Source organism: Belonocnema kinseyi, chromosome 8, assembly GCF_010883055.1.
Source record: "Belonocnema kinseyi isolate 2016_QV_RU_SX_M_011 chromosome 8, B_treatae_v1, whole genome shotgun sequence".
Classification (NCBI taxonomy): domain Eukaryota; kingdom Metazoa; phylum Arthropoda; class Insecta; order Hymenoptera; family Cynipidae; genus Belonocnema; species Belonocnema kinseyi.
The window spans coordinates 71,374,137-71,396,325 of NC_046664.1; the positions used below are offsets into that span (position 1 = coordinate 71,374,137).

Consider the following 22,189-nt stretch of genomic DNA (forward strand, 5'->3'; position numbering starts at 1 on the left):
ATCTTCTTGGTTTAAAATGTAACCATTCAAGTTGCAGTCATAATTTTAGTTGAAAATTTATCAGTTTGCTTAAAAATTATTTATTTTAACTGAAAATTTAACTAATCCATTTATTTTTAAAAATTCATCTTTTTTAGTTTCAAATTCAAGTATTTAGTTGAAATTTTTCTTTCTCTGTTGAAAATTTCACTATTTCGTGGAAAATTGATTTATTTTGTTGAGAAATCGTCTTTTTGGTAGCAAATTAATCTCCTTCTTTGAAAATTCATCTTCTGGGTTGAAAATTTATGTATTTCAGCTGAAAATGAATAATTTTAGTTGAAAATTAATCTTTTTAGTTTAAAATTCACCTGTTTCGGTTGAAGATTCAGCACTTTGGTTGAAAACTGATCACTTTGGTTGAAAATTTGTGTTTTTTTGTATGTAAGATTAATTTTTTCGACTGAAAATTTAACTATTTCAATCGTGGTAGAAAATGTTTCTTTTTCAGTTAAAAAATTCGACTACTTTGATGAAAATTAATCTATTTTGTTGAAAAATCGTATTTCTAGAAAATTAGTTTTCTTGTTTGAAGCTTCACCTTTTTATATGAAAACTGAAGTATTCCAGTTAAATATTATTAATTTTTGTGGGAAATTCAACTCTAAATAAAAAATTCAAATGTTTCCGTTGAAGATTCATCGTTTTAGTTAAAAATTCATCAGTTTGTTTTATTATTACTAATATAGCAATATAAACTTGGAATATAAACTGAGAAAACATTAAAGTGTCTTAATTAAAACTCAAGACTCAACAATTAAATTATGTTTTCCTAGCAATTCATTGCTACTCATTGAATCAGTATGTTAATACTGCTAAGCATATTAGTAGAATATCCTTACTGATTTATTTAGAAATATGAATCTTACAACTTTATTTAGTAAAAATTAATAATAATTATTAAAATAATTAATTAAAAATTAATATATTAATATTAATATTAAAATATTAATTAAAAAAATTAATAATTTAGGAATTAGACACGTAGGAACCAATTGCATTCGTAAAATTTTTACCAGTTCGGATTTAGACATAAATGAAAATGATAAATCTTGAAAAGTAATATTAATAATAATAAAACTAGCAAGGTTTTATATAATTTTTTTATTGAAAACGTGTTTATCACATACAACTTGAAAAGCAAGGTCCGTGAAACAGCTAAGTGTATAGGAATGATTATTTGGAGTGGGGAAAAAGCATAAAAGTGAGAGCAAACCATTGAAAGGACGTTACTTAGCAGTGACCAGTGCTACAAAATAGGACAAGATCATTTTTATTTTAAATTGTGCAATCGTGACACTGTGTAATTTTTTTTATTTACATACATCGATTGGTTTTTTAAAAACAGAATCGAGATGTTACGAGGGTAAGTTACAAAAAATCACAAATCAAATTTTATCCTATTTAGCAACATACTTAAATGCAGTCATTTCACTTATTTTTAAAGTTTGCCGCTTTTTTACCTCTTTCAATTTACAAAGTAAAATTTTATTAATATTAAAATTTTGTAAAGCAAATGACGCAGAATATCTCAAATAGATGTTAATCTTTGAAGTGTAGTATTATTTAAATTAATTCAAACATGTATTTTTTCCGTTTTGCATCTGTTCGTACTTTTAGTTTTCTTTCTTAATTTGGTGGGAAATGCTAAAAAACTTCAAAATTAGAAATTTGTTTTTTAGAGTTCGGAAATCAAGTCTCCTGATTATTCCCCTGGAATTGTATTTTTTATGATAGTCAAAAACACATTCTAATTTGCACTCAGTTTGTTTTTAATTGTTTTTAAAAATTATTCTTTCACAAAAATATCATATCATTTATAGAATAACATCCTGCAATCGTATTGTTTTGAAAAAATGCTATTTTAAATTATATTCTCATTTACTTGCATTTGGCAAATAAGAGAGCTAGAAGAAAACAAGTGTTTTTGAATAATAATAATAATAATATAATATTTTTTAACTGTTGTATTTTGTATTAATTTGGCAAAAAACGTGGATTTTTGTACTTTGAAGAAAAAACATAAATAAAAAAACCAAGAAAAGAAAACTAAAATTTTCTATAGTGATTAGGTACTGTGATGGCAGTGAAATGATAAAAATTCCACAATCAGTAAATATTTACCATCAAATCAAAGATGGGAAAATTGTATACTCTGTCTATAGATACCAGAAGGTTATATCATTCCCTGATAAAAACAAATTTACCTAAAATCAAACATTGTATTTTCATATCTGAACAATTCACACTTATCATATAGATAATTTGTGGTACGAAATTTTTTTTTCTTCAAATTTATAAAGAAAATTGTTTCCATTCATTGAGAGACGAATTTTTATCGTGAATATTTGAATTAATGCTTTTTAAAGAAGTACATTTTTTAAACGAAAAATGGCCACAGTTTCATTTATATTATCCTAGTCTTACTAATTTTGCTTATTTTAATGAAGGAATAAAAGAATTAGCGACGCACAATAAGTTGCATGCAATTGACAATGATAGATTATTAAAGCCATTCAAAGCATTCTATTGTTATATAAAGTCCATAATAATTTATGATTGAGGATACACATGTTATTTAAAAAAGTTAAATTATTTATAATATCCAATTTTACAATTATATTGAGAAACGAGATATTTTATTATGTATAGGTTTTTTATATGGATATATAAATTTGAAAATAAGTTATAGTTCTGAATTGTGAATATTGATAAGAGGTAAAAGTAAGCGTAACAGCGGATGTTATGTATTTGAGTAGAATTACAAAGGATGATGATATGATTCTTCTTATTCTTTGGACATTCTACAACCAAAGAAAGCACTAACTTTTACATAATAATTTTAGGAAATAAACCCCATGGAAAATCCATTTATCATGAAAAAATAAAAAGTCAAGTGATTTCATTAAAGATTTAAAAAATTCTTATAAATTTAAATCTACATTTTTCATGAACATTATCTTTTTAGTTATAAACTTTATTACTTGATTCAAAATTTAATGAATTTCTTATAAAAACATCCTTTTTGTTTGGAAATTCAACTGTTTTGTTAAAAATACGTCTTTTGGGGTTGAAAATTCAACTCTGTTGGTCGAACATTACCCTTTTGGTTAAAATTGATACTTTGTTGCTGGAGTCAACTGAAATCTTTTTTTGGATGAAAACTTTTTTTTGAGAAAATTCGTATTTTTTGTTTAAAGGTTCATTTTTTCAGTATAAATATTGCATCTTTCTTGAATAAAAATGCAACTGTTTTTTTTCTTCAGAATTCAAGTATTTCCTAGAAAATTTACTTTTTGTTTAAAATTCGTATTTTTATGTTGAAAGGTCAAATGAAATCTTTTTGGATAAAAATTCAACTCTTTTGCGAGTTTGTCTTTTTGATTTAAAAATTCACATGTTTAAGTAGAAATTTCATTTTTCTTGGACGAAAATTCAACTTTTTGATTGCAAATTAAACAAGTTTGTTAAAAAATCATAGCTTGTTGTTGAAAATTCGATTATTTAGCAGAAAATTTACTTATTGTTCACAATTCTTATTTTACTATTGCAAAGTGAATTGAAATCTTCTTTGGATGAAAATTAAAAAATTTTTTTTTAAGTTTTTTTAAAAAATTCATGTGCCTTAGAAGAAATTTCATCTTCCTTGAATAAAAATGCAACTGTTTGGTTAAAAATTAAGAAATTGTGTTGGAAAGTCATACTTTTTGTTTGAAAATTCTGCTGTTTTGTTCAATATTTAATATTTTGGTGTTGAAAGGAGAACTAAAATCTTTTCTGGATGAAAATTCAACTGTTAAACAAATTTTTTTTAAAATAAAAATTTATCTGTTTTATTTTGTTGAAAAATCATCTTTTTTGGTTAAAAACTCTACTGTTTTGTTAAAAATATAATTATGTTGTAAAAAATGTACTTTTTGTTTAAAATTCATGTTAAAAATTCATCCTTTTTGGTTAAAAAAATTCGTCTTTTGGAATTAAAAATGTATTTTTTTTTTTAGTAGAAATCTATTTCTTATTTAAAAATTCATATTTTGATCGTGAAAAGTCAACGGAAATCTTTTTTAAAAGAAAATATAACTATCATACTGAAAATTTATCTTTTTGATTTCAAAATCATAAGTTTTAGTAGAAATTTCATTTTTTTATGAAAATGTAAATTTTTGCTTAACAATTAATCTTCTTTGCTTGAGTGTTCAACTATTTTGTTTGAAAGATTTGGTTGAATCACGTGGTTAACAAATCATTTTTTCAAAGATTTATTTTTCAGTTAAAAGTTCATCTCTTTGGTTGGAAGTATAACTATTTTGTTAAAAATGAATATTTTTGAATTGAAAATTCACCTACTGGGGCCAAAGTTAAACTAAAGTTTTAAAAATGTATTTCTTGATTGAAGGCTTATGTCTTGGTTTGAAAATTTAAATGTTCAGCAAAAACCCTTTTTTGGTTTAAAATTAATTCTTTAACTGAGAATATAACTTTTTGAATTTTTGTACGATTAATCTTTGTTAGATGAAAATGTTTCTTTTTGGTAAAAAAATATTTTTCTTGGTTTGAAATTTCATTTTTGACGGATAAAAATGTATCAGTCAGTTTCATGGAAACTTAATTTTTTGCTAAAAAGTATTCTTTTTAGTTCGAAAAAAGAATTTTTCTAAAGAAAATTCGTCTTTTGGCATTTTGAAATTAAAATTCTCCGACACCCTGCGAAAGAAAACCATACTAACAACTTTTATTCTTAACCCATTGCCCCCCCCCCGCACCACCCACACCGCCCCAAATTTGATTTGAAATTACTAATGGACGATTTGAATATCACCCATGACTTAAAAAAAATTAATTGTTTAAATGACCGTACCCTATTTAAACATTAATTTTTTTCTAAAAAATGTAAAACCATCGTACTTTATGAATAAAATGTGATAGTCACTCATTTCTTGGAGAAGTAAATATTTTAAAAAACATTATCTGATCATTTGAACAATTAATTATTGTTTATTTTTAAAATATCTAAAAATTGAGACAGAGATGTCAAATTTGTTCTCAACTTGGTATCCTAAGCTTCTTTTTCTTGAAGAATTATATAATTTTGATACATTCAATCTAACTTTTAACAAAATTCTATTTGTTTAAATAATTTTTATTTGCTTAAGCAGTTTTACTTCAAAAACTTTTGATAAATAATATGAAATGAAACATAAAAAAAGATTTTTTTTATTAGGAAAAATACATTTCCCATTTTTTAACTTTTTAAACAAACTGAATTTGTTTAAACAATTATTTTTTCTCAACAATATTTTACAAAATCGTAATTCATGAATTAAATATAATATTGAATGAATTTGAGGACTATTGAATACTTCTAAAGACTTTGTCATTTTTTATACAATTTATTATTGTTTTTTTTCAATTTCCTTCAAATTGAGTATGAATAGCTTATAAATACAAATTGTTTAAACAATGACATGACGTTTTTAACCGAATTTACTACTAGAAATCATTTAATATAATATCTAATGCAGAAAATACGATTTTAACAATATTTAAAAATTTGTTTAAACAAATTATATTTCTTTAAACAATTAAAAAGAGTTTAATATATTATTTCTATAAACTACACAGTCAGAAAAATAATTGTATGGATTCAATTTTACATTATTTTTTAAAGTTATGGAAAAAAACTGCTCGAGAAAATAAAAATTTCTTTAACATATGGAAATTTATTAAACATTAGAAGAAATGTCTCAAAATTATATAATTATTCACTTTAAAGTAGCATGGGATGCTAATTTGACCAAAAAGTGGAGATCTCTGGCCCAATGTTTAGAAATTTAAAAAACAGTAATTAATTGTTTAAATAGTTATATTATGTTTAAAAAGAAATTACTTCGTCAAATAATGACCAAATATTACATTTCATTCAGAAAATACGATTATTTAATAAAAAATTTGGGAATAAATAATTGTTTAAATAAGTTAAATTTACGTAAACAATTAAAAATTGTTTAAAAAGGCATGGGTAATATTCAAATTGTCCATTGATAATTTTTTACATGAAGAAAGACAACAGCCATTATTGAAAATTAACAAAAATATCCCTATAATATCCCCACAAAACTTGGTTCGTTTCGATCAAACCCTGAAGTAGGAGTCGCAATTTTGCGATAATCCAAAATTTCCACATGTTAATTAAATGAGATTTTGAAGTGCCCAGCGGCACGTGTTGATATTTAAATTTCGAAAAAAATGATGCATTTTCTTTCTCTGAAAATGGATCATTTTTAAAGGGATGACTTACCCTCTAGATTAAAAAAAATTTGCAATGCATTTTTGGACCACGCCAATTTTGGACCCCAGTATTATTTAAAGGTTGGTATGTAATTCTGAATGATTTTAGGGATATTTAGTTCAATTTTGAGTTAGTAGTTGAAAAATGATGTAATTTCCAACGTTATTTTGAAATAGGTATTTAGTTCATTTTCGAAGATTTTAAAATGGAAAATTCTTCAAATTTTAAGAATTCAGCTGAAAAATTCTTCAATTTTGAAAACTTGCACTATCTGGTAAAAAATTTATCATTTTTATTAAAAAATTCAACTACATTTATCTGAAAGTTGAAACACTTTGTTAAAAATTCATCCTGATTTAAGATTCAACTTTTTGGTTGAAAATTTAAAGACATATTTTGTTGAATATTAATTTTAATGTTGTTAAAAATTATTTTTTTTCTGAAAATATAAGTGTTTTGTTTTTGGTCGAAAAAACAATTATTTTGCTTCAAACTCATACATTTGGATGAGGTTTCAACTATTTAAAAAGAATTTTTTTTAAATTTATTTTTTTTGTTAGAAAGTCATCCTTTTTGGTTAAAAAATTATATTGTCGATTTGAAAATAAAATTGTCATGTAAAAAATTCTTCCTTTTGGCTTTGAGATTCCACAATTTGATAAAAAAATAAACCACTTGGTATACCATTTGTTTGAAAATTTTAATATGATTCGTAGAAAATTGATTTTTTCTGTGAAAAATTGAATGGTTTCATGAGAAATTAAACTTTTTTAGATAAAAGTTTGACCTATATGTTAAAAGATATTTTTTTAAAAATATTCCCCTCTTCGGTCGAGACTGTAATTATTTGGTGGAATGATAAATTATTTTGTTTCAAATTGATTTTTTTTTGTAGACATTCACCTTTTTTTTGTTGAAAAATTAACTATTTTATAGAATATTTATTTTTTTTATTAGTAAAAAATTAAATTTTTCTGAAAATTTAAACATTTTATATTTTTCGTTGAAAATGTATCGTTTATAAGTGAAAAATTTAACTATTTGGTTGAAAAATCATGTAGTTTTTTTTTAGGCTAGTTTTATTTCTTTTAGTTACAAATTATTCCTTCTGGATTGAAATCAACTGTTTTGTTTAAAGTTGTACTTTTGGCTTTAAATTTAACTATTTAGTTGAAAATTCAACGGGTTTTTTGATTGTAGTTTATTTTTTTTTTGTAATTGAAAATGCGACCATTTCTCTAAAAATTTATCTCAGCAAGTTGAAATATAATATCTTTTGGTAGAAAATCTTTTTTGGCTGAAAATTGAACTATTTTGTTAAAAATTAAATATATTTTGAAGTAAAAGTTTTGGTACTTATAGCGTTTCATATTAAATACAGTGAAATCTCGCTTATTGTAAGGCTTACTGATTCAAAGGCTTTCTTACTTCAAGTCCCCTATGCTCTGAATTCTGATATTAAAAGTGGCGAAGCTCCTTTACCTCCCACCACTGTCCCTGTACAGCCTCGCCCGCGTCAGTGGATGACCAACTAAAAAGAGGCCCGAAGAGCCAAAATTACCTTACGACTCGCGGTAGAGGTGGGGGCCCCTGCGGACTTGAAATATCCGAATATTTGCGTCTACTCGTCCTTTGGAATAAGTAAGAGTTCGGTGTATTCAAATTTGGTTAAAGAAGGGTGGGATCTTCGTATTTATATAAAAACTAAATATATCATGTATTTTTAATATAAAATTATTTTTTTCTGCTTATAGCTTAATAATAGTGGCAATTGTGGTAACTGCCTCAGTAGGATTTCCTCAGGAAATTGGAGGCCCAACTGAAGAAATTGCCACAACTGAAGAAGTTCTTACTACTGAAAATGATCCTAAAGTCCTTTTGGAAACTGCCAAGGAACTTCTGGCAAAAATAAATAAAGATTATGGTGAATGGAGTAACAAAGAAGTATTAGCATCATGGAAATATGACAGCAATTTGACCGATGAAAATTTGGCAGAGAAAATTAATATTTCCAGTCAGGCTGCAACTTATAGGAAGAAATTGTGGGAAGAAGTGAAAGCCTTTCCATGGAAGGAATTGCAGGATGAGGATGCCAAGAGACAATTTAGCAAATTCAGTATCATTGGGGAAGCAGCCTTGCCAGAGGAGGTTACTTTATAAAAAATTTTTAATAAAAAAAATCAGGAAGACGTCAGGGAATTCGAAATTATTTAATTCCGTTAAAAAAAATTCTATATTAATATATGTTGCAAGATTAAAATTCTGGTCTTTGAATATTAATGGCCAGGGTAAATTAACAATTAGTCAGGGAAAATTTAGGAAATTTTGAAAATGAAGTTTGACGCGTCACTGATCATTTATTTTCAGCAATTTACTTGCCTTGTATTTCCATTTACTTATTTTCAAATTCTTATTCCTCCTGATTATATTTTCAATCTAATTATTTATTTGCAAATTCAACAATTTTGTTAAAAAGTCATCCTTTTTGGTTTAAAATTCAACTATCTGGGTAGAAAATTAAATTCTTTGTTGAAAAAACATACTTTGGTGTGGAAAATTAAACTCTTTTTTTTATTAATATTTTTTGGTTGAATTTGTTTTTTAATTGAATTAGAAATATTTTTGTTTGTAATATCTACTATTACATTCTTCGTCGAGAGTTCATATTTTCTTATTAAAATTTTAAGTACTTGGTTAAAGATTGAACTAATTTGTAAAAAAAATTATTTTTTGTTTTTGATGATTCATCATATTAGTCGAAAATTCATCTCATTTGTTGAAAAAAAGTTTTTTTAAGCAAAATTAATTTTTTAACCAAAAATTTAATCATGCCATTTTTGGTTGGAACTTGATTTTCGCAAATAGAAAATGAACATTTTTGCTGAAAATTCATATTTTTAGGATTAATAATCCAACTGTTTAAATGAAATTTTTCCTTTTGCTTAAGCATTGTAGGTTGATCAGTTTCATAAAAAATTCATCTATTTTATTGAAAATTCTTCTTTTAGGTTGAAAATTTATCTGTTTCGTAGAAGAATAATTTTTGTTGTTGAAACTTCTTTTTTATTAAAAGTTAAACTAATTTTATTTATAAATAATTTGTTTAGGAGCTGCTTTATCAGTTTAGTTGAAAATTTATTTCTCTGGTCGAGAATTAAAAAATGTTGTTGATTTTTTTAAATTAATTTTTTTACAGAAAATTGAATTTTTCAATTCTTAATTCAATTCAGTTTAAATATTTTGTTGCAAATTCAAGTGTTTTGTTACAAAATTTTTTTTTGTCGAAAATTCAACTGGTTTGTTGAACATTGGCCAATTTGGACCGAACATTTGTCCCTTTGGATTGAAAATACATTTTTTTCGTCTTATAAAAATTCCAATTATTTGGTTGAAAAATAAACAATTAGATCAGAGTATTCAGAGTATTTTTTTAAAAAATTGAGGTTTTTTAAATTCAACTGTCTTCTAAAAAATCCAATTATTTTGTTGCAAAATTAACTGTTTTGGTTGAAGTTTAATCTTTTTTTGTTTGAAATTTCGTCCCTTTTGTCTAAAATTTATCTTTACGGGGAGAAAATTCAACAACTTGATTAAAAATTTAAGTGTTTTGTTAAAAATTTAATTATTCCGTTGAAAATTGAACCATTTTGTTATAAAGTCATCATTCTTGGTCGAAAGTTGAACGGTTTTGTGAAAAATTCGTTATTTGGGTTTGAAAATTTAATTTTTTTTGTTGAAAACTCTAGAATTTTGGTTATTAGTTTTATTATTAAGAAAAAAGCATTTATTATTTTGTTAAAAATTAAACATTTTGGTTAGAAGTTAATTATTTTTGATCGAACATTTAACTGCTTTATTGAAAATTCATCCTTTTAGATTGAAAATTCAAAATTAAAGAAATTTAAATGAGATTAAAATCAAATTTAAAATCATATTTAATACCTAATAATCAAATTAATGTCCAGAATTGATGAAAATTAGACGAAGAATTCAACGACCAAAATTGAGCAACCACCATAAAATGTTCCTATTAAAATTGAAAATAAGATAACAATTTTTTCCTAAAAAAAAGAGAAGAAATTTATTTATTCTTTTAAATAAAAAAGAGAAAAGGAAAATGTGAAAATGAAAATTTATCTTTTATGATATAAAAATTATTATTTTTTTGTTGAAATAAATAGATTAAAATTTTGAAAATTCAATTTAAAATTACTTTATTCCGTTTATAAAAGATTCTGTGTTGAAAATATTATCAGATTAAAAATTTGGTTTTTGAAAACAAATGGTCAGAAAAAATGAAAAATTGGTCAGGAAAAATCTGGGTGAATTCAGATTTCAAAAATAAAGTTTTTCAGTTAACCCACATTGGTTACAATTCTGTCTCCGAAATTAAAATAATCCTTCTAATTTTAGCTTTTTGAAGAGTACGCAAACATCACCAGCCAGATGTCCAAGATTTACTCCACCGCAAAAATCTGCGAGTTGAACAATCCGAAAAAGTGCGACTTATCTCTAGAACCACAAATTACAGAGTTAGTTGCAAAAAGTAGAGATCCTGAACTTCTGAAACACATCTGGATCGAATGGCGTAAAAATGTTGGAGAAAAAATGAAACCCTTCTTCCCCAGATATGTTGAACTGGGTAACCTGGCTGCGAAGTTGAATGACTATGGCGACAAATCTGAAGCTTGGTTGCATCAATACGAAGCTGAAGACTTTCAGGAACAAATTGGTGAGTGAAACAAAAAATTCTTCATAGATTATTGAATTTTCTGATAAACCGATTAAAAATTCTGTTGAAGAATCTCTATGGCAGGAACTTAAACCTCTCTATTTACAAATCCATGCCTACGTGAGAGCTCAACTGAGGAAAAAGTATGGAGATGATGTTGTCTCTAAAGATGGACCAATTCCAGCTCATTTACTTGGTAACATGTGGGCTCAAAGTTGGGATAACGTTGCTGATTTCACTCTTCCGTTCCCTGGAAAAAACTTGCCGAATCCTACAGAAGCTATGGTTGCACAAGGTATAGCTTAAGGGGCTTTATTTGAATTCGGTTTTCCAGTGACAGGTTTCATGACCGAAATGTTGCATATTTAGGTCTAATTTTTGTGCATACGTATTCTGAATATTTTTTTATAGCAACGCGATTAAAAAAAAATGTTTTCTATTTTGTATTTATTAAAAAAATGCAATTTTAATGCGCCTGGGAAAGACAACCTAGCAGGGCGCGTCATGCTAGCTTTATCTGGTTTAGAGGAATCGAGTCGAGAGCAAAGTTTAATTTTTTCATAAATAAGTAAAGAAATGCTTTAATAAATACGTTAATAACATTTTATAATAATATACTTATAGCTTTATCTTAATTTGTATGAAAAGGTATACATAGTTTTTTTTATTTCTTTATTTTCATTTCAATCTTGAGAAGCTAACTCTTAATTTTTATGTAAGGATGTAGCAATGCGAATGCTAAATAATTAAATTCCTTAGAAAAACTTTGTCGCTGTCAAATTGGTGGTAACTTTAAGGGCTCCGAGCTTTAATGCGGATTAGTTTTTTTTGGTACGTTCAAAATTTTAAATTGATTAATTTATTTTAAACAAAAAAATGTAACATTTTTAGTTGAAAAATTAATTTAAAAACAAAAAATGGCTTTTTGACTTAACAGGTACATTTGCAACCAAAGACATAAACCTTCATTTGAAAGAATAAATGTTTAATAATGTAGTTTAACTTGTACACAAGTAGTTGAATTTTCAATTAAAAAAGATTATTTTAAAAAAAAACAGTTAAACTTTTAAATAAATTGATGAATATGAAACTAAAAATATAGATCTTCAACAATAAAATAATTTCTTAACAAAGTGATTCAGCCAGTTGTTTCAAACAAAATATTTGAATACTCAAACAAAGAAGAAGAACTTTTAACCAGAAAGTTTTGAATAAAAAAGATCAACTTTCAAAAAAATAGTTGAATTCTGGTTAAAAAATATTTTAGTTGATTTTTCATGATCAAAATATTAATTTTTAAACAAGAAATAAGTTTGTACAAAAAAATTTAATTTTTAATCGAAAAATTCGAATGTTTAACCAAAAAATAGGACTTCAAAAAAGTTGAATCCCCTACCAAATAGTTAGATTTTTATCGAAAAAATATGAAATTTCTCTTAAAAAGCATGAATTTTTATTTCGAAAAAAATTGTAATAATAGTTGGATTTTTTAGTAAAAAATATTTCAGTTGAATTTTCACTATCAAATCTGAATTTTTAAACAAAAAAATAAGTTTCTACGAAAAAAAGTTGAATTTTTATTCCAAAAAGACAATTTTTTTCAACCAAAAATGATGAATTTTCAACAAAATAGTTGAAATTTCTATCAAATAGTTACATTTTAATCCAAGAAAGGTGAAATTTGTACTAAAACAGATGAATTTTTATGACTATTTTGTAAAATTATACTTTCATCTAGAACGAATTTTTGTTTATTTTTTAACACATAAATATAAATTGAAAACAAAAAGTTAATTTTCTACAAAATGGTTAAATTTTCTACCCCACAGTTACATTTGTATCGAAAAAATATGAAATTTCTATTAAAGCACATACATTTTTATTACGAAACAAATAGTTTAATTTTCGGTTAAAAAGCTGACAATAGAATTTCCACTATCAAATCTGAATTTTCAAACAAAAAATAAGTTTCTACAAAAAAGTTGAATTTTCATTCCAAATAGACGAATTTTTTCAACCAAAAATGATAAATTTTCAACAAAATAGTTGAATTCTCTATCAAATAGTTGCATTTTAATCCAAGACAGGTGAAATTTATACTAAAACAGGTGAATTTTTACGACTATTTTTTTTTAATTAAACTTTCATCCAAAAAAGTTTTAGTTTATTTTTTAACAAATAAATATAAATTCCAAACAAAAACTGAATTTTCTACTAAATAGTTAAATTTTCAACCAAAGTGTTGCATTTGTTTCAAGAAATGTCAAATTTCTCTTAATACCGATGAATTTTTAAGTGACACAACTTTTTCCTTAAATTTGAATTTTCATCCAGAAAATTATTTCAGTTCCCTTTTCAACAATCAAATATTAAATTTAAACAAAAATAAATTTTTCATCAAATAGTTACATTTTGAACAAAACAGAGAATTTTTAACCAAAAAGTATGACTCTTCAATAAAATTGCTGAATCTTTAACCAATCAGTTTGCATTTTTATCAAAGAAAGATGTAATTTCTGCTAAATAAGTGAATTTTAAAATAAAAAAAAAACTTTTAAAAAAGAGGCTGCATTATCAACCGAACAGTTGCATTTTTATTCAAGATAGATGCAATTTCTTTTAAAATAGATTTTAACCAAAAATTACGACTTTTTAACAAGATTGTTAAATTTTCGACCAAACAGTTTAATTTTTTTCCAAGAAAAATGAAATTTCTGCTAACACTGGTGAATTTTTAAAATAAAACAAAAAAAATTTAAAAAAAAAGAGTTGAATTTTCTACGAAAACGATTTCAATTGACTTTTCAACACAGAAAGGGGAATTATAAAAAAAGTAAATCTTCTAGGAAATAGTTGAATTTTTAACAAAACAGTTGCATTTTTCCCAGAACGATGCATTATTTATAAAGGTTAATGTTAATTCTTAACAAAACCGTTGAATTTGCAACCAAAAGGGATATATTTTTAAGAAAATTATAAAATTTTCAATAAAATAATAAAATATATAACTAAAAAGATAATCTTAAGAAGAAAGTTTTTGCGAAATTGCAAAAATTATGTACATTATTTAAATATACGTACATTAAAAGTGCATTTAAAAATTTTTTAAACAAAATAAAAAGATGCTAAATTGTGGATGCTAAATGAAAAAGTGCTACAGATTTTAGGACACACCTTAGTTACCACTTTTTCACTTTGTCTCCTCGAGTTAGCACCTTTTTATTTGGTTTCTTCTTTTCATTTCGACACGTAGAACTTGATATTGAAGCATATATTTTAATTTGATTAATTAAAAGAAGAAACTATTATTTTTTCCAGTAGTTCTATAATAAAAAGTTCTTTACTTTTGCAGGCTACAATCCTACGAAAATATTCCAACTAGCAGAGTCCTGTTTTGTATCCATGAACATGAGTGCAATGCCTGAACTCTTCTGGAAGAATTCAATTTTGGAAAAGCCAACAGATCGGGAAATAGTGTGCCATGCGAGTGCTTGGGACTTTTTTGATGGTCAAGATTTCAGGATCAAACAGTGTACTGTAAATAATGCTGACTCTCTTGAGACTGCACATCATGAAATGGGTCATATTCAGTACTTTTTGCAATACAAAGATCAGCCTACGGTCTATAAAGAAGGTGCCAATCCAGGATTCCATGAAGCTGTTGGAGATGTGATGTCTCTTAGCGTCTCGACACCAGCTCATCTACAGAAAATAAAACTTTTGGAAAACTATACTACTGATGATGAAGCTTCTTTGAACCATTTGTATCTGAAAGGACTGGAGAAGGTTGTCTTTCTTCCATTTGCTTACATCATGGACTTGTGGAGATGGGACATCTTTAGGGGTGAAGTCACTCCTGATCAGTATAACTGTTACTGGTATGATATTCATTACATTAAATCTCTGCTCTACAGAAGAAGAAAGCGGTTACTACATTTGGGATTTGTCACCTAGTGTGCAATGCTTTCTATTGAAAAAGAAAATGCAAAACGAATGCAAATTGTTGGGGCAAATCCTAAATAGTTTCTTCTTTTTCAATTGAGCGGTTGCGTTAGATGCAATATGAGGCTATTTCCATTTTTAGAAGTCACTTGTTTTACAATTGTTTGACGCAAGAGTTCATGAAAAACAAAAGAAAAACAAGCGACTTCTGAAAGTGAAAGTAGGCTGTTATTGCATTCAATCGCTGAATTGCAAAACAAAAAAGTAGTAACTATATTTTGAATTTGATGCCTCAATTCGCATTGATTCCAAGCATACACTAATCATACTGTGAACAGTTCTTTAGTAGAACGGCCCCACTGACTTGGGAGAACTATTACCCTGAACAACCCGAACCGTTTGATCAACAGTATAGTCGAGCCGTTTTGCACATGCGGCGATTGAGGTACTATTCCGCGCTTGCGCAGCTTAGGAAAATGTAGCACCCACATTTCGAAACGGCTGATCTGCAAAAGTTGGGGGTAACCAGTGCTCCAAATTTGGAGCGGACGCCACACCAAACTGAAGTGCAGCGACTCTCTCACAGTTGACAAATCCTAAATATACGAGTAGATGTGGCTTTCTTGTTGTGAAATCGAGCGGTTTTATGCCTTGTGTTTTTAAAAGTTCTTCATTTCAACTTCTTCATTTGTTCTGTACATAACTTTATGAAGAACAAATAAAAGAACAATTGATTTCTGGAAATGAAATGGGAACCGCAGAATTACAATACGTCATCTGGAGTTTAAAAAACTCACTAGTCGAAGTGGGTCGGTTTCAAATACCACATGATAATTATATGGGAAGTAATGAAACGGAATAATTAAAATAGCAGTGATTAAGAAGGAGCCATAAAAGAAAACGCGCTTCAATTCAGAAATAGATGCTAGAGGAATAAAATTCAATTCTTAGAAGACGAAAAGCAAAGCATTTTGTTCTGTTTTTGGGTGCTGTAGTAAAGCCTGCAAAGACCAGGATGTCCGTTTTAATAAATTTTCGGAATCTAAAGAAAGTGATGTAGTATTGAAATTGATATTAAAAAAAGATCAGTTCTAAAGAATTAAAATCTATGAAAAAGGCAATTAACTGCAATAACGTTCCCCAGATAACAATATGTCGGCACTAAGCCCGCATGGTGCCTACATTTTTTCACTCAAAGTATGGAAAAACTGAAATTTTTACATTCTCATTCCTGAGAATGTAATTTAATCGTCCAAATTTTCAATCTCTGGTTTTTAACGAATCTTTACGTTTCGGCATTCACAGAATCCGAAAATCATAAAATTTCATTGGTGTCTGTCATTCTGTATGTCTGTATGCATGGTTAACTGAATGTTGTAGCCACGCTAACTTTTGAAGGATTTGTCCAATCAAGTCCGCATTTGATACAATTCTGAAGGTCCCCAAAATAAAGGCTAAGTTCGGTAATCAGATATTTCGAACCAAAATTAAAAAATTGAGAGCATTTTCAAAATTTGAAAATTTTTGGTTTGAAATTTGATAAATTTTTGTCAAAGTTTCTTATAGATGTGTAAAAGTCTTGCAAATTATCTATATAACATTTTTTATTTTTATGAAAATTAGAAAAGTTATATATTTTTAGAAATTTGAAAATTTTCAAAAAATAGAAAAAATTTTTTTGCTTCATAACACATCGTTCAATAAGTCCCGAGACTAACAAGGAAAACAACATTTTTTTCAAAAATCATTTTTATTCATCAACATAATCTCCTTTTAGAGTGATACAATCTTTCCAACGCCTTTCCAACATCTCTATACCATGTTTATAGAAAGATTTATCCTTTGCTTCAAAATAGTCTTCAGTTTCGGCAATGACGTCCTCATTCGAGCCAAATTTTTTTCCCTCGAGCATTTTTTTGTGATCAGCAAAGAGTTAGTAGTCGCTATCTGGCGAATACGAGGGGTGGGGAAGCAAATCAAAGCCCAACTCGTTGATTTTTGCCATTGTTTTCATGGACTTGTGGCATGGTGCATTGTCTTGGTGAAAAAGGATTTTTTTCTTCTTCATGTGGGGTCGTTTTGCTGCGATCTCCTCCTTCTAACGTACCAACAAGTCAATATAATAATTACTATTGATCGATTTACCTTTTTCCAGGTAGTCAATGAAAATGACGCCATGTGTATCAACTTTGCCAGCAGACTTCTGCGTTTTTGGACGCTTTGGGCGGCTTTCGCCAGCCTTGCGCCACTCAGATTATTGCCGCTTCGACTCCGGAGTGAAATGATGTATCCATGTTTCATCCGTGGTCACGTATCGACGCAGGAAATCCTTTTTATTGCGAGTAAATGGCGATAAACAGTTCTCTGAATCGTCGATACGTTGCTTTTTTTGTTCCATTGAAAGCAATCGCGGCATCCACTTGGAAAAAACCTTTTTCATGCTCAATTTTTCATGAAGGATTGTAAATACGCTTCCAGATGATATCTGTGTCATTTCTACAATCTCATGGACCTTTACTTTGCGATTTTGCATTACGATTTTTAAAACTTCACTCACATTTTCCGTTGTAACGGCCTCCAATGGCCTACCTGAAAGTTCCGCATCGTTCGTGTACGTACGACCACGTTTAAACTCAGAATACCAACGACAAATCGTTGATTTGGATGGAGAGGAGTCCGGGTAACGTTTTTCAAGCCACTGCTGGGCTTCTACGGTGCTTTTACCCTTTAAAAAACAATGTTTAATCAACACGCGAAACTCGCTTTGTTCCATTTTTCAAACAAATTACAAAGTGACTTTACTCTAACCTCGATAACTCTGCTGTTTGTGGTCCAATCGACGTGAAATTTTTACACGTTTCATGTGAAGGTTCGCACTCTAGGAAAACGTGGCTAGTATGGTACTGCTAGCACCATCTCTGGGTTAGTCGCGGGACTTATTGAACGATGTGTCAGATCCAAAAATCTCATTCAAAATTTTCATCAGATATCAAATATATTTCAAAACTATTCTACCCGAATTTTTCTATTAGCCCAAAATTAACAAAATTATAGCATTTTCAAAATTTTCAATTTTTTTTTAACTTATAACAATTTTGTTACAGTTTCTCATAGATAAGACAAAGACTTGCAAATTATTCATATAAAATGTTTAATTTTCAGGAAAATTGGAACAGTTATATACTTTTCGAAAATTTGAAAATTTTCAAAAAATAGAACAAATTATTTTTTTCATAAATCCAAAAATTGTATTCAAAACTTTCACTAGATACCAAATACATTTCAAACTTTTCTAGCTGAATTTTTCCATCAGCAAACAATTAAAAAAATTAAAGCTTTTTCAACATTTTAGATCATTTTTTTTTCAAGTTTCAGAAAATGTTGTCAATGTCTCCGATACTTGACAAAATACTTGCGAATTATCCAAATGCCTTTTTTAATTTGGATGAAAATTAAAAACGTTAGTGTAATGTAATCGTCCAAATTTTCGATCTCTGGTTTTTAACGGATCTTTACGTTTCCGCGCGTACAGAATCCGAAAATCATAAAATTTTGTCGATATCTGTCTATACGTCTGTCTGTATGTACGGTTACCTGAATGTTGTAGCCACGCTAACTTTTGAAGAATTTGTCCAATCGAGTCCGCATTTGATACACTTATGAAGGTCCTCAAAATAAAGGCTAGGTTCGTTAATCAGATATTTCGAACTAAAATTAAAAAATTGAGTGCATTTTCAAAATTTTGACATTTTTGTTGTTGACATTTTATAAACTTTTTTCGAAGTTTCTTATAGATGGGTAAAAGACCTGCAAATGATCCAAATAAAAATTTTAATTTTGATAAAAATTAGAAAAGTTATATACTTTTCAAAAATTTGAAAATCTTCAAAAAATAGAAAACATTATTTTTTTCATAGAGCCAAAAATTTTCGCTAGATACAAAATATATTTAAAAACTATTTTAGCCCAATTTTTCGATAAGCCCACATTTTTAAAAATTAGAGCCTGTATAATCTAACAGTAGAGCGCGAAGCGCGATCATGGCAATGACAATGTAATCGTCAAGGCCGTAGTTGCTTTGAGAACCTTCTTTAATGTCAAATTAAAAAAAAAAACTCCAGCTTCACTTTATGATTGTAGTTTATGAGGGGTTTAAATTACAGTATTTGATATAATTATATATATACTGGAAAAAGGATTAAACAACCACAATAGGGTCCTATTAGGATCAGGAAAAATAAAATGTGAACATTATTTTGCAATATCTGAATAAGCAGTGCCAAACCAAGGTACACACAAAAAGAAATTCTAATAGGAATTTTATATAATAGTTTTTAACATACAATGTAGAAAATTTCGCATTGTGGTCTTTGAAAAAATGTGGAGGGTAATGAAAAGACCGAGCGCGGAGCGCGAGATAAATATATTATCGAGCTGCGAAGTGCGAGAATGAACAGTCGCACGCCATAGCCGCGCTGAAACTAGCGAGCCGTGCGCGGAGCGCGCTATGAGAATGTGCCCGCAAAGCAGGCAGATTTTTTACATATAAGTTTTTTACGCTTTAATAACTGATTAGTTAAACATTATATTGTCTTAAATGAATGTTTAGGAACTCGTAGAACACAAAAAATTTGCTCATTAGTCCATTTATTTGTTATAAACAAATTTCATGGAGAAATTAGCAAATAGTCTTATTATCAGTAAAAAAATATTGAACATTTATTTTTTCGGTTTAACAATTTAACTAATTTATAGAAAAATCGCTTATTTGGATAAAAAATTCCACAATTTACTTAAAATTTGTTTTATTTCTAAACTGACAAATCTTTTTTAGTTGAAAACCCGTATTTTTTATTGAATCCAACTGTTTCTAATAAAAAATTAAATACTGTTTTTGTTCAAATCTTAACTATCCCATTTTTGATCGAGAATTTATCTTTATTGGTTAAAAACTCAACTTTTGCTTAAACTTTTGCTCAAACTTTTGGTAAAAATTTAATCATTTTTGGTAGGAAATGCAATTGTTTGATTGATAATAAATCTGATTTGCCTGGCGATTCAAATATTTTGTTCAAAACTTGTCCTGTTTGATTAACTTTTTTTTTATGTTAACTTGAAAACATTTTTGAATGAAATAATAAATCTGACATTTAACGACTTGTTGAAGTTAAACTATTGTGGCAAAAATTTATTTTAATTTAAAAAATTTTATTTATTTCACTGAAAATTTAAGCATTTCATCTTTTGTTGAAAATCTATCTTTTCTAGTTGAAAATTTATTTATTCTGTTGAAAAATCAATTATTTTAGTCGAAAATTCAACATTTTGGCTTAAAAACTTCTCTTGGTTGTAAATTCAACTCTACTGTTTGTAATTTGTCTTCTGGTGTGAATCTTTGTAGGTTGAAAATTGAGTTTTCTTAGGTGAAAATAAACTTTTTCGTTGAGAGCTCATCTTTTTCGGTTGATGATTCATATTTTTGGTTAAAAATCTAAACATATTGTTAAAAATTTGTTTCTTTTGTTTAAAAATTAATTTTTTCAACAGAAATTTAAACTATTAAATTTATTGTGGAAAATTGATCCTTTTAATTTAAAAATTAAACTATTTGGTTGAAAATTTATGTATTTTGTTGAAAATTGGCCACTTTGGTGCAAAATTAATATTTTTGGTTGAAAATTCATATCTTTTGGTAGAAAATTATTCTTTTCGTTTTAAATTTTAATTATTTTCTTGATAATTAATATGGTTTGGTTCAGGATTTAAACTTTTTGTTAAAAGTATATCCTATTTGATTACATTCAACTAGCCTTGATTCAAGTTTCAAATATTTTTGACTGAAATATTAACTTTTACATTTTTTGTTGAGAATTTATCTTTTTTGGTTGGAATTTCAACTAATTGGTTGGAAGTTGAACTACTTCGAAAAAATTTATCATTGTGTTTAAAATTCATCTTTTAGGTTAAAAATTTAAATCTATTATTCAAAAATAGTTTATTTTGGTGAAAAATGATTTTTTTAATAGAAAATTAAACAATTACACTTTTTGTCAAAAACTGATCTGTTTTAGTTGAAAATCAAACTATTTTGTTGGAAATGCATGTGTTTTGTAGAAAATTAATGTAGTTTGTTGAAAATTCATATATTTTGTTGAAAATTGATGTATTTTGTGGAAAATTGATGTTTTTTGTTGAACATTTATGTATTTTGTTGAAAATTCGTCTCGTTGAATAGAAAATTAATTTATTTTGATTGAAGATTCTTGTTTTGGGACTACAAATTTAATTGTTTTGTTGATAATCCGTCTTTTTCGTTTAAATACTCAAATTTTTATGTTGGCAATTCATCAATTCAATTAAAAATTCGTCTAGTTTGCTTGAATGTTGAAAATTTAATTTCTCTGCTTGAAAAGTAAAATGCTTTTTAAAACATTCGACTTCATACTTTGAAAACTTATTTCCTTTATTGCAAATTCGATTTTTGCGGTTAAAAATGTATATTTTTTGATAGAAATTTTATATTTTTAATTTTATATTTCCGGGTTAAACTGGTAAATGTGCTATTGGAAACTTTTTAATTTTTAATGGATAAAAAGGTGCTAAATTGAAACGAATTTTCAGGTGGAAATTGGCAGAAGAATTTCAAGGAATAGAGCCTCCAATCGATAGAACAGAGGAAGATTTCGATGCAGCATCGAAATATCACATAATTTCAGATGTAGAATACTTGAGATATTATGTTAGTTTTGTTGTCCAGTTTCAATTTCATAGATCGTTGTGTATTGAAGCTGGAGAATATAACCCAGAAGATCCAAACACTAAACCCCTTCACGAGTGTGACATAACTGACAGCAAAAAGGCAGGAAATCTCATGAAGTTAGTATCAAATTCCTAATTTATATTTACTTCTTTCTAGAAATTATTAGTATTAAAAAAAATTATAAACAAAATTCTATTTTAGATCAATGCTGAAATTGGGATCCTCTAAACCATGGCAAGATGCTATGGAGGTTTTAACCGGACAACGGAAAATGTGCAGCTCTGGTCTTTTGGACTATTTCAAGCCTCTTTTGGATTGGTTGACTGCTGAAAATCAAAAAACGAATGAATACATTGGATGGAAAAATACAAGCAAACGTATGTAAAAGGATGATTGAATTAAATATATCCTAAATACTTTATATCAC

General features: G+C 27.2%; 1 protein-coding gene across 2 annotated transcripts in view; it reads left to right on the plus strand.

Annotated features, from left to right (window-relative positions):
* The window catches only part of LOC117178153 (angiotensin-converting enzyme-like), a 33,583-nt gene that overhangs the window by 11,134 nt on the left and 260 nt on the right, over window positions 1–22,189 (plus strand). Inside the window, exons 1-7 of one of the 2 annotated variants that reach the window (XM_033369421.1) lie at window positions 1,264–1,405; window positions 8,083–8,476; window positions 10,742–11,060; window positions 11,131–11,355; window positions 14,413–14,938; window positions 21,624–21,878; window positions 21,964–22,139. In XM_033369421.1, the coding sequence (XP_033225312.1) occupies window positions 1,395–1,405; window positions 8,083–8,476; window positions 10,742–11,060; window positions 11,131–11,355; window positions 14,413–14,938; window positions 21,624–21,878; window positions 21,964–22,139 (1,906 nt within the window). In that variant the 5' untranslated portion in view covers window positions 1,264–1,394. Of the gene's footprint in view, window positions 1–1,263; window positions 1,406–8,082; window positions 8,477–10,741; window positions 11,061–11,130; window positions 11,356–14,412; window positions 14,939–21,623; window positions 21,879–21,963; window positions 22,140–22,189 lie in introns of those variants that run through there. The other variant, XM_033369420.1, reaches the window with a different exon arrangement.